Source organism: Culicoides brevitarsis, chromosome 3 (assembly GCF_036172545.1).
Source record: "Culicoides brevitarsis isolate CSIRO-B50_1 chromosome 3, AGI_CSIRO_Cbre_v1, whole genome shotgun sequence".
NCBI classification, from domain to species: domain Eukaryota; kingdom Metazoa; phylum Arthropoda; class Insecta; order Diptera; family Ceratopogonidae; genus Culicoides; species Culicoides brevitarsis.
Window position 1 is genome coordinate 20,349,239 of NC_087087.1, and position 14,399 is coordinate 20,363,637.

The window sequence follows — 14,399 nt, forward strand, 5'->3', positions numbered from 1 at the left end:
GCACCAAACATGAAATGAATGAACAGCTGATTTGTGCGTGATATCAGTCTACGCATGTTGCGAAAGTCAGATAAGGAAAGTGTGAGGTATGGTGGCCGAGAGGACAAAGAGAAAAATTTTCCGGCTTCCCATATAAATGCGAGTTCACGCATTTTTACCTCTCATTTTTGGCCAATTAGAATGTCTTATCCGAATTTTTATTAGTTTCAAGATTTAACGGTTCAAGGTTAAAGCAGTTAGCATTTTATTTAACACGATTTTATTTAAGTTAGAACAACATTTCTCCTTCACAGAACTTTTAAGAGGAAAAATGTGATATCTTTATTTTTTGTTCGTCTTGTTATTAATTTACCAGTTTATATAAAGTTATTTTGTTTTCACGGTCGAACGCCTATCTAACAAATATTTCATACTCGAATAGAACATGAAACAAGTCTTACAATAGTTTTGGGTATAGTATATACATATAAAGTACAAAAATAGAAGGTATTCATGAATTATTGTTTATGTACACTTATGGAAGGTAACACCGTATAAACTTTTTTTTGTCATCAAAAAAAAAAAAAAAAAAAAAAAAAAACGATGAGACGACAAGCAACATGAAGATACTATAAATAATAAATTTAAAATTATCGGAAAAGCGTTTTTCTATCATGTAGGTACCTACGTTAGAAATTCGCTTCGTTCAAACTTTGTTTGTATTGCACACACGCTAAAGTTCAATGGTCTAAAAAAGCGATAGACCATATAATATAATGGCAGGATATCGACTTTAATGTTTTTCTCGTGTATGTACAATGTCTACAAATGTATGCAAAATTTTATTTTTCTTTTATATTGCATGTACATGACTTGACCTTTTCCTTGAATTATATTATTGTTCAATCAGAGTAGGTACAATGATAGAAAGTCTTTTTTGATGACAAAAAAAGGCGCTTTATGTTGACTTAAAATTCAATAGAATGAATATGAATTTAAACATTTGAGAAGTTATATTTAATTTATATCATGTGCCCATTTTCTTTAAAATTTTCAAAGTAAAAGCTAATTAAAATAAGAAGAATACAAATTTTATCTTACCTAATTCATTCAAAATATTTTCTAACAGATTTATCAAAACTTTTCTTATGTAAATTCTCTAATTTATATATTATACACAGACAAAATAATTCCAATCGTTCATTTACCTATTCCTTATTATTACAAGAATTTCAATTTTCGTTTCAAAAAATATTTTAAAATAAAGATAACAATGGCAATTCAAAAAATAATGTCTAGCATTAAAATTATGGGTGAAAATTCTCGAGCACATATAATTTACGTGATTTAATTGTAGAGCATAAGCTTTGATAAAATGTTAGCATTTTTTCTTTGTTTTTCTCTAACGAAAATTGTTTAAAATGAAGGAACGCAATAAAAATTATATCGTCCGATATTAATTCATAATTTAAGTTTATCAAATCTTTTTTAAAAATTGTAAGCTCAAGGAATAAAAAAAAACGGAAAAACTGAGAGTCTTATTTTTATTACTAAATTTAAAGGCAAACGACTAACTAAATAATTTAAAAATATCTATGAGAAGAAAAAACATGTCTATTCCATTAAACGAAGCAAATCTTGTTTTAAAGTATTTGTACTTTTTCATATTATCACCAATATGTAACACAATAAGACTGAATTAAAAAATCTAGTATGTGAAAACTTGCTAAATTTCACATGAGTTTATTCATAGATTCCTACAATTTAAAAAAACTTTGAAACAATAAGTCCTCAATATAAAAAATATTCAATTTAAATAAAAGTAATGTAAAAATGTTTTGAATTATCACATTGCAAACATCTGCATCAATTCTCATTATTCGTTTCACACTGTAAAAATCGTACATTATAGTTTATACCTAAAAGGAAAAAGTGTTTATAATCTGTTTGATATGTGTATCATCTTTATCATAAGCACACAAGGATAAAAGTTCAGAATGATTCATTGCATCAATATTTTCTAGAAACTCGAGATAGATAGAAACTAACCGAAACCAATCTATCGACCTTGTAGTTAAGATATTTTTATTGAAAAATCGCCCACAATATTTAAAAAAAAAACCAAAAACATTATTCAAGTATCATATTAATAACCTACAATAAAATAGAAAAATAACCTACTTACAATTAATACCAAATTCTACATAAGTATCAAGAGTCATTAAAATTATCTAATGATTTATACATTGTTATCATTAACCACCGACAATCTTACAAACGTACAATTTGCTTGTAATTTATTTTTACAAATACTCGCTATAAAAAGTCAAGAAAACGATTTTTATCCAGCCATAAAGCATAAACCATATTTTATATATATACGTCTCAACTTTTAAGCATTTTTTGAGTATTCAGTCTTATAAAGGATTTTATCAGCTAACATTGGAGTATATCATACTTTCAGACAATCATAGTAGCAACGTAAGTACCATCGCCAAAAATATGAAACGAGTCCCAATGTGTACATATCGTTAAATCAAGTGATTTATTACAGTTTGATACAAGTTTTGTACGCCCTGCTTTCCACTTGTTTCTCATTCAAATTGTCAATTTTTCGTCTTTCTTTTACTTGAAAAAAAAAAATAAAATGTAACGAAACATGTATCGATAAAGAGAAGATGTTGGGAAGTATGTCTGTATAAAAAGTTTCACATATTTATCCTTTTCAGACCAAAATTATAAATGATGAGTCGCCCGAACTTTGGCATACCAGATTTTGAATACAGACATGAGAATAACTTCAGATCGATAAGTAATCAATTACATAAAGTTTTTCTTTTTTCAATCGTCTTAATGGCGTAAGTTGTTTTTATCATTATAGTTTTGTACAAATTTGTCAAATTCTATAATATGACTAATATTATTAATTCATGTGGATACTCATTGTTTATTTAATTTTCAAATCTTATTGCGCTCTCTCATTTTTTGCAAAGCCCCAACATTTTAAAAGCATAAAATAACGATCGAAAAAATATATAATAAGAATAATCAATTTTAGTTTAACTGTTTGCAATAAGGTACATAAAAACCTAATAAACCTTGAAGTCTAGGATATGTGCTTGAAGTTAGAAGTTTGGGATGTTTTGTTTCAGGAATATTTTTTTACTTTCTAAACTTAATTGATTACCATTCAATGATTTCTATAATTTACAGTATATTTTTAAAAGTATTATTGCATATCGATTGCATACCAAACTATATTTTATGTAAAGCAACAAATTATAAATAAAAAAAAGTGTTATTAATTTATCTCATTTAATGGGAAAATTTTGTTAGTTAATTTTAACTTTAACTTTAATTAACTTTAACTTTAAAAGATATATAAAAGTATGTATTTCTCACTGACTTACAATAACATAAATAAACATATGATCTTTGTTAAAAGAGAAGGAAATTTATTATTCTTTGTGTTTTGTTCCCTTCATTGAGGTTTTTTACAGATGTTCAATTGTGAAGGAACAATTAATTTGTTTGGTAGTTTTCATGTTTCAAATGAAATATTTTTAATTAAGAAACTTAGTCATATATTAAATTTGAATTTCTAAATCACACAGTATAGAACACATGCTTAGCGAATATCAATATCTCGAATGTCAGAACAACATTGAATAAAGATTTTTGGAATAACAGTAGCAGAATAGATCATTATAAAGAGTTTCTTGAGTTTTCTTTTGAATATATACGTATTTTTTGTTGTTATCGTGGAAAAACTTAAGTACTTTTAAATTTGCTATTTAAGTCTTTTAAATTATAATCATTGTACTCAAAAAACACAACAATTTTTCTTGCATTTCGACATTTTTTGTTTAGCAAAAGTGTATTTATCTAAATGTATTTTTATGATATAGATTAAAAGAAAAAGTCGAACAGACTAATTACTAGGATATTTTAATTGCATCATAAAGTGAAATTTTATTGCTAGGCATATTTGATAAGATCAGAAAAAAATCTTTCATATGTAAATATGGAGAAATAAAACTTACCTTAATTGAATATGAGTTAATGCGGGATTTTGGCAAAACATTAAAAGACGAAAAGTCCAAACGGCGTGAAAATATTCCATTTGCTCCTGATGTTTGGCTATAAAAAACGAGAAAAGTTTTATTTTAATTTGAATATATTAAAATTATATGTTCAAACATATATGTTGATTTGCTTTTAGTATTTCCTTAAATTTAATTTATAGTACCTAAATTCATTCTATTATACAGGTACTATTCACCTATATGTTTGTTAGTATACCTAGTATGCGTTACATCTAAAATATTTGTTGTCAAAATAAATCAGTGATAATAAAACTGAAATGTTGTTTAATTAGAGGAATAAAATTATTACCGTAATATTTATTTTTTGAATCAATGACATTGATACTGTTTCAATTATTAGAAATAAAACAAATTTAAAAATAATGTTTTATGGTCAACACTTTACTTTGTCGCATGATATTGATAACTTCATTCCTAAAGCATGCACCAGTAATACAAAATACAATAAAATTTAATCACTGGACTGAAACGATATCACGTTTTGTACAAAAATTCCAATAAAAAGATTTTCTAAAACAGTTAACTTTCGAAGGATCTCAACAATATTTATACACTGAGTGATACATATAATGAAATAAAGAAAAGCAGAGGCACACCGTAAACATCTAATACTAGTGTGCTTAAAATCTTCGTCAGATATGTACTAAACGATAGCAAACCACGGTTCTTTGGTTAAACGTGATCTCACTTTGAAAACAGTATTAACAACATCAACATCAAAAATCTGAAGAGCTCCAATAAAGTAGTTGTGGCGTGAATTTGAAATACTGTGTAAGACTATTAATCAAGTAGACGAAAAAGATATGGAGCAAGCTGAAATGTGTAAGAAGACAGAAAAAAGCAGTGTGTAATTTTAATCCAATAAATCACCCAGTAGACCGAAAACTGTATTTATGAATGAGCCAAAAAGCGGTATTTTAAAGATTTCTGTAATTCAGGGCTTTTTTGGAGTACCACAACTTTCATTCATTTTCCATCAATTAATTTATTAGTTATTTAAAAACTATACTCAGCGTCTGAGTATATGAAAACTAATAGTTTTAAAAATGAGATCAATGGTATTTTTGTATTAAATGAACGAAAATAATCGTTTTATATTTGTATAACATACAGTAACAGTTAATTCTCATAACATGAAAGTTAATGTTTTCCGTTTTGACGCCGGTTGAGTATCCTTTCTTGTTTTGAACGATTCACATAGAACATCTAAAATCTTTGATATTAGACATGAGTTAGAACTTAACTACACAATTCTAATGTAAAAGTTCAAGGTTATTTATTATTTTTGATTGTATGAAAAGTATTGAAAAAAATGAGCAGTAAAATTATTTTATAATAAAAAAATATATTGGGTACTGTTGTTTTTACTTACTTTTACTTAATTTTTTAATAGTTTTCTTGTTATATTTTTTTTTACTTTTGTCATTTGTATGCAAACCAAATATGTAATAATACGTGCAAAATAACAATTTTTTTTTTATTTTTTTCCGAAAAAGAAGGAAAACATATCACAAATAAAAAAAGATCTTCTCATTTGATAGAAAGCGCTATTGAACTCTCAAAATCACTACTTTGTTGTATTTATGCACATACATTAAGCACGTACAATGCATTCTATCCATATTAGAAATCAGAGACTGTATAGAAGACGACAAAAACTGAGACATATAAATAAAAGTAACGAGAGGTGTTTTTGTCTACCACGATAGACTTTTACATACATACATATATTTTCAATAAGCTATGTCAAACGAAATAAAACAAGATGGATTGGGTTATATTTGAAGGATGTCGTTGCAAATAAAAACAATATACACACTTTGTGAAAAAGCACAAACAGACAAAAATTATTCGTGGCAGTAGTAACGATACTATTATGCTTTTACAAGGAAAATCGATTCAAGTATTATTTTAAATTTATTGCAGACACACACATGCACAGTTGAACAAATTTCAATTTTATTAAAAGCTGATTGCTTGCTTCACAAAGGATATCAATGTGTGGTGACATAAAAACAGTCTTTTCCCTTTTTTTTCTGACAATGAAAAATATAGATAAAATATAGATTTTTTAAAGAAATTTAGGACATGTAAATTATTATTTTTTTTTTGACCAATTTTCGTTGTTTTATCTTTTTTTACCATTATACATTTTTTTTAATAAAAGTCTTACATTTTAAAAATTATTATGATTTTTTTGTTTATAAAACAAGTAAGGTCGCTCCAAATGAACTCCAAATGAAATGAGAAAAAATGGAAGGAGGCAAAATAAAAAAAAAATTGAAAAACTTTTTTTTATACAAAAAGCCAGTTTGTTTTTTGCATTGATATTTATTAATTTAAAACTGATGTAAGAACAATTTAGTTAAAATTGAAAAAATGAATATCATAAAAAAACTTTCAAAATTTTTTTGAAAAAAAAAAATTACAGCAATTTTTGTGAAAAATATTTTTGAAGAAGAAAACCCACAATTTTTTTATACCAATTTTTTAAATAAATTTAAAAAAAATTATTTTTTTTCTTAAATTTCTTAAAATATATGAAATAAGACCAAAAAACGGTTAACTTTTTTATTTTTTTTTTTTTGCCTCAAAAGTTTTTAGAATTTTAAATGGGGCACTGGAAAAAACTATTGATTTTCATTTGGAGCGGCCTAAATAAATTAAAATAAATTCTTTATGATTTCCATATTAAATACCTCAAAAGTATCATCATTTAAGTGATTTTAATTTAAGTTATATACTAATACGACTACTATAACAATTATGTAAACAATTTCTATTGCTTGATATAATAATGGATTTATATTTATCATAAAAAGCACCAATAAATTTAAATCATGTGTACACTACTTACTTGTACTACTTTTTTCCTTAAAATTGATTCAACTACTTTATAAAATTAAAAGAGGTCGCTAAGAAAAAAATATCGAAAAATCTATATTTGTATCAATTTTAATCATAATAAAACACATCAAGTAATCTTATAGTTCTTATGCATAAACTTTACATAACAATCATACATAAAATAAACGTAGGATTTAAGCAATGTTATGAGATTAAATTCCAAATATATTTGACACTTGTTAAAGAATGTATGGAAGATGATAAAAATATACATCACCATATTTATAACAATAACAATAAGAAAGTGTTCATATTTCCATTATCATATTATATTTTTTATATTATGATTATTATTATATTTGCTTTAGAACGTTATATGCCTTATTAACATAATAACTTTCACTGACTATAGAATTTATCTATATTTCAAATGTTTGTATCAACACGAAAAATATTTATTTTTTATTTATTTTTTTTAAAAATAAAATTCAACGCAAATGAAAACTGTTGACAGAGCTTGTTGTATCTAAACACTACACATTTATATTTTTATTAGCATACTGTCTTATTAATTATGACAGAATTATATTAGGACTTTAAGATCTATGTGTAATTCAAAATGACCACAAGTAAAATCTATAGTTATTTTTTGTTCTTTTCCATTCAAATCAGCATATGACGTTTACTTTGCTTGTATGGCAGGAAATTAGTTCAAGGTTATTAAAACGTTAAATAAGAATAAAATAATTTATTAACCAAAAATTATACTGTGTTTAAGTATACGTATGTACCTATATACTTAGCATTATTCAAATTTTTTACGAAGATAAGCACACAACTGTACAAAAATAGAAACACACAAAACGACCAATGTCAAGGTTAAACACGTAATATCTTCATTCGCAGTATAAGTGTGTTTGCTGTTTCTTCACATTACCTAACAACAAATTTGTATACTCGAATTGATCAATGAGTAATTTTTATTCAGATGTGTTCGTATTTTTTTTTGTATATGTATTTATTATTTTAATAATATCAACTTTTTTAAATTTTGTTCTTATTTTATAAAATTCACAAGAATTAGTTCCATTCGTAATTTATAAATAAAATTTTAATTAGAATCGAATCCAGTAATAATACAACAAGTTGCACAGAAAAATTAATCTTATGCCTGTCGAAAACATTTAAATATGTAAATTAAAAAATGGGGTTACTTTTTAACAAACTAAGAAAAAGCGATTTAAAGTTTTTATCTGTTTTTGATCTGTAAAATTTGATTTTTAATTTCTTTGATGTTTGAGCTTTTTTTATGGTGTTATCACTTCTAAAAAAATGCAACCCGAAGCATTAAACTAAACAAAACAATTTTTATTCATTCAAAAGAATAATTGAAAAAAATTCGCGTTTGATATACTTCAATGCTATTGTTAGATATTCTTATTTGCATTTTAATTGAATTGAATTAAATTGAAAAAATAATATATAATTAGAGGTGTGACAGTTTTTTTCTCTTAAAAAATAAAATGACAAAAGGGAGCATATTTATCTAATGTGCACTTCCTGTCATCCTGTCATGGAAATAAATTTTACTAATAAAAACAATAATGACAAAAAGACGATTTTTTTTGATCTATTCATGAATATATTTTTTTATGTTATCACGAATGTCTTTGAGAACTGTAATTATGCCAAAATGTTTTAAGTCACTCCCAAATAAATTGCGTACTATTTAATTTATTTCGTTATATTTTAACCATACATTTCCATAAAAAATAATTTATTTCAATTATCTGCTGCATTGCGGTCCTATATATTGCATGACTTATATTAGTCTCATACTTATCTTTATTTATAACGAATTTTTGCATACATTTTTATGAAAATAATTTGTTTTAAAGTGCACCCTTGAGGCTATGAATTTTAATTAATCGAAGCTTCTTTTCATTGTTATTTTTTTGTATTTTTTGAGGTCTTTCAGAAACAAAAGATTTTCTGATCATTACTTTAATTGTAAAACACAATAGGATCTTAGGATCTGCGGTGGAGCCATCTATGTATCCATCGTAGAAATATATTAAAGTATATAAAGCAGATCAAATGTGGATATAAAAAGTGACTTAATATATCATTGTCGAATATATTGAAACCCTTACAAACAATAAATATAATACAAGGACACCGAAATATAAAATGTTGTAACTACACGTTTTTGTGTGCCGATTCCTTAAAAAAATAATTTTGAGGAATATTCTAAAAACTATAAAATTGTATTCTGTTCCTATAATCCCTCGAAAAGAGAGACAACTTTTTTTTAAAATCAGCTCATTGGATAGAACAATACTTTCAAAGAACAAAGCACTTATTTCATGAGGTTTTTTATTTATTTTTTAATGTGCACGAGACCATAAAATTATACACAAAGAATACATTTATGGATACACCTGACATCACGTTAATACAGACACAACTGAGCTATAATAAAATAAAATTCGCACAACTATAGCTTACCTGATTAAAACAAATTACCACTTCAGACAATTATATACATACTTACATACGTACATTGTATATAAGCAATTTATTTAACCATTCGAAAGTATGTATACTGGTAGAATCAGATTCCATGATGATATGAGAGTTTTGTCTGGTATGAATATATCAAGGGCAATTAATGTTCCATACAGGGAATAAATAAGGGTGAATAATTAATAATAGTGGCAAGGTAAAAATAATAAACGTCATACAAAATATATCTTAAATTTTGTTTTAATATGCAGGGAATTGATCATCTGCCTAGCCATTTCGAGAATTTATCAAATGTGTTATAATTAGAGCGTAACAGTTGTACATCACATGCTATGTTGCATGTTTCAATAAAAGCGCACAGAGTTTACGAATAACTTTAGTCTTTAAACGTGAATTACTTAACGTTTTTAATTTTTGCGATTTATTTTTTATCGCGCGATTTTATCGATTTTTTTTTTTGGTATAGGTTGAACCAAAAAAGTGTAAGATTCACTCGACAATATCATGTTAAGGATCACGATTCATATCACGTTTGATTTCTGCTCTCAAATACACAATTTATGACATTGGTGTAAAAGTTTTTACTTTGTTTAACGTCACGAATATGACCTCATTTTTATGTATTATTGTCGTGTTTTGATCCTTGCAAGTCAGGTTGGATAACTAATTCTTGTTACTAAAATCAAAGCTTACAGATTTGTTTATTTAATCATAATTACAATTAAAAACTAAGAAAAGAGCTTTTGGTAAAAAAACAGGATGATATAGTGTATCGAAAATAAATGATAGTGTAGTATTTCTTTGAAAATAACATTTTGATTCTTTTGGTTTAATTTTCTCAAAACTTTATTTCAACTTCATTCACATGTGAATATATTTATACAAAGATCAAATTGAATTAAAATTCAAGGTCAAATAAATTCGCCATGTGTTTATTTTTGTGTTTTATAAATCCATTAGGTCATTCGGTTGATGTATACATTAACGAGTTTCGATATTATATACTCAACATTGCACGAGCTTCATACATTAAAACTCGAGTATCAAAATGTCCTTTGAATTATCAATTAAAATTACCCAAAAGTAAATTTTAATATTATGAATATTCCCGATTTAATCAATTAAAGATAAACATTTGATATAAGTGGAAAAAAATTATAAAAATAGTGTTCGGCTTTTTCTTTCTAATACATATTATTTATTAAACTTGTACTTCACTTTTAAAATACATTTTTTCAGATTCGAATGAAGTTTTTGGAATGTCTGGTTTCTGTCACTAGTTTATTTCACTTAAAATATAAAATGAAATAAAAACAAAATTTGAAAGACAAATAAATTGCACTAAAGCAGTAAAGCTTTTTTTTTGAAAAAATTTCCTTTTTTTGTTACAAAAATTGTTGTATGGTGTATAATTATGACAATTAATTTTTAAAGAAAAAATTAAAATAAATATTTTATAAATATAAAAGTGGTCCTTGAAATATATATATAAAAAAAACATGATTATGTCGTTAAATATAAATATAAATAGATTTAAATATATAATGTACTGTATAGTTTTACTTTATAGCCTTGTGTTCTGTGTACTTCTGCTTTCATCATCAATAAAATGGAATTCAGACATTGCACAGCCATATTTACTTTAACATATTTCGCAAACCATTTATTATTAAAATCCTACACTAGGTTTCATACATATTATGCAAATAAATGAACTTGTATTACATGTATAATAATTGTAATGAAGCACTACTTTTGTGCAGAATTTCAAGGACATGTTTTTTTCTGTACAAGAATGCACTCATCCAGTTTTTCTTGTTCTCATTTTGATGCGACACACGGTTTGTTTAAGTACGATACAATACACTGTCAAAATCTTTTTCGTGCGTATTTTTAGAATTTTGCAAGATGAATTAAATAAGTTTTTAAATATGTGTGTGTGTAAGCACGCTATTATATTATATGTCCATATTATTATGGTATGTATAAAAAATTTAAAAACAGAACCAAAATTTTCATACATTCCAAACGAGTTTTATATGCTCACTTTAATATATATTTATATACATATATTAACAAACTGTGTTACTTCTTCATTTTCTCAATTCTACCTCTTTTATTGATACAACAATTCTGATGTATCCTATGCATTTGCTTTATATGTCAACAGATATATGTACGTATTGAATACTGGTTTCTTTCGTTGATTTTTTTATTGCTTGGTTCTCCTTGAATAACAAAAAATATCTTCTTTAATAATGTACTGCATAAAAGATACATATGAAAATTATGTAACATAAAATTGCCAATAAATTATTATTCAAGAAATTGGATCAGCGAATTTTTTCGGCGATTTAAAGTATTTACAGCTTAGATTTTTATTTGACAAAAAGCTATGATGATGAAATACTTTGTTTTATTTTTGTTGATTATTATATTATTGTATGGTTGTTAGGGAAAAACAATTAAATCTTGATGATGTCATCATATTTTCAACAAGATTAAATAAAAAATTAATTAAATAAAGAAATTGGTATTTATACACCGAAAGCGTCATATTTATTGTGGTGACGCACTTAAATGTTTGTGCTTAGTGCTACTTAAAATTATGTTTTCCGCTCCAAATTTTTTTCGATATTTTTGTCCCAAAAGATTTTTTTCAAAATGAGGGGGGCAAAATAAAAAAAGTTTTGAAATATTTTCACACAAAATGACAAAATTTTAACAAATTTTGATCCTTAATGAATATTTTATTTGTTTTTATTTGATTTGAATATTTATTTAAAATTGATCTCAATGTATTTCAAGTTAAAGGTAAAAAAAAAATCATAAAAATAACTGTCAAAAAATTTTGAAAAATAATTTGTTTGAAAATATTTTTAGAGAGGAAAATTCATGTTAAATTTGGTTTTATAATACAAAAATTTTTAACAATTGAAAAAATTTTGAAAATTCCTTGAAAAAACATTGAAAAAGACCAAAAAATGGTCAATTTTGATAAAATTTTCAACTTTTTTTATTTTGTTTTATTTTATTTATTAAAGTACATTAAATTTACATAAATAAGCAAAAAGAAATAATTTAAGAAATAAACTAACTTACCGAACACGATCTGAGTAGATTTCGGTTATTGTCCTAGGTGTCAAGGGTCTATTATTTGCATCAACCTGATTTGAAATCGGATTCAATCCAGAATGTATTGGAGAAATGCTTTGCTCCGATGACGTCATTGGGGGAGAAGAAGACCCATTACTGGATGACAAACTATTGGAACGACCACGAGATGTATTCTCCAAAAGTGTGTTCAATTCCAGTCCCGTCATTTTCTGTACTTGTTGACTATTTTGATTGACATTTAGTCCAAGAACTGACTTCTGGTTCTTATTCTTTTTCTTCTTCTTCTTATTTGCCTCATCATCGTATCGTTCAATCAAACCGTTCGTTTGTGGAGGAGCCCAATCTAGATCCTTTTTTAGGTGTCCACGTCCGCATCGACAACTGCAAATTTTATAGACAAGTTCGTATCCCTTTTTAGTCCACAAATTCTGTTGTCTTTGTTTATCTGACCAAGATCTGGCACGACCATTTGTTTTAAGATGGTTTAAAATACGCGATTCCCAAGCATCAAAACATTCACGATGCATATAATTGCCAGCTTGACAGGACTCATTATTACAAACAACTCGGACACAGTCACTCAAGTCATCGAGATTGATAAGTCCAAAGTCGATAGACTTCAAACATTCGGTGTTGGGAATGCAGCAACGTGTCATATTTGGTTCTATAAAGTCTTGGTTTGTTGTAAATCGTTCTATCAGAAGAGTATTTGAATCAATTCCTAACAAATTTTGAACGTCAATGGATGAAGGACCACTATTATTTCGACGTGGAGCCATCAGCGATGGATTTAACGTATCCAGATTTATGTTTAATTTTCTTTAGTAAAACGTTGGTATGAAGGTAATTTTTCCCTGAGTGGTTTTATGTTTCGATGTCTTCCTTAGAATTTAATACTATATTTCACTTTTTTGTTAATTCTTTCATTTATAAATCTTTTTGAGAAAAATGTTTTAATGAATGATTTTCATTAAAAATTCGCAACCTCTTATCTTTAAAGATTATTAGAATGTTTAAGCGAAATATTTTAAATACAATAATAATTCACGTATAAAAATCTACAAACACATATATCTGTAAAATACTTTTTATATTCGTCATTTATGGATTTGTCTCTAAATTATTTTCTTGTTGTAATAGCTCGGACAAAATAAGTCACAATTGAGCATTATTTATATTGGAAGTGTCGTCTCCAGTCTTTCGTGTTTTACACTCTACAAAATTACTATTCTTATTTTTTTAATGTATTAGAAAAATGTTTTTTGAATTTTTTTTTTTTTTTTTTCAAATTTCAAAATAATTACAAAATATTTTTTATGTCCCGTTATTTATTTCACCATAAATGGATTGTTCTGAATACTGCTGTTCTAATCACTTTCACTTGAGTATCTAATTAGAATCTTATTGAAAAAAATGTTGTTGATACGATATACAAAGTTTTTTGTTTGTCACTTTAACGTTTGACATGCTTGAATATATTGTGTTCAAATATGTTGGTAAATAGCTTTTGGTTAAAGTTAGACATAGAGAATATTTCTGTCTTTTCTTTGCACTTTTACTTCTTCGTTAAAAAAATTATATTTAAATAGTAATATTTTATTTTGGTTCGATAAATATTACTTTTGTGATGTTATAAAAAACTACCTATATAACACACCACTATAGAAATGTACGCAGCAGGGAGCGTGTTAAATAGAATCGATTGTAGGTCTGTTTCTGTTGAAAGCGAAAACGAAACTGAAACGAAATACCAGCGACAACACAACATATACTACTACATTACTGATTCAGTAGAAAACATCCAAAAAGAACAAAACGAGCGTG

The 14,399-nt window shown here is 25.9% G+C and overlaps 1 protein-coding gene across 1 annotated transcript in view; it reads right to left on the minus strand.

The window, feature by feature from the left end:
* Positions 1–13,444, minus strand: part of LOC134833247 (headcase protein) — a 47,932-nt gene extending 34,488 nt beyond the window's left edge. Inside the window, exons 1-2 of the mRNA XM_063847506.1 lie at positions 12,561–13,444; positions 4,023–4,119 (exon numbers count right to left, since the gene is read on the minus strand). Coding sequence (XP_063703576.1) covers positions 4,023–4,119; positions 12,561–13,354 — 891 coding nt within the window. The 5' untranslated portion in view covers positions 13,355–13,444. The remainder of the gene's footprint in view (positions 1–4,022; positions 4,120–12,560) is intronic.
* Positions 13,445–14,399: the final 955 nt, after the last annotated feature.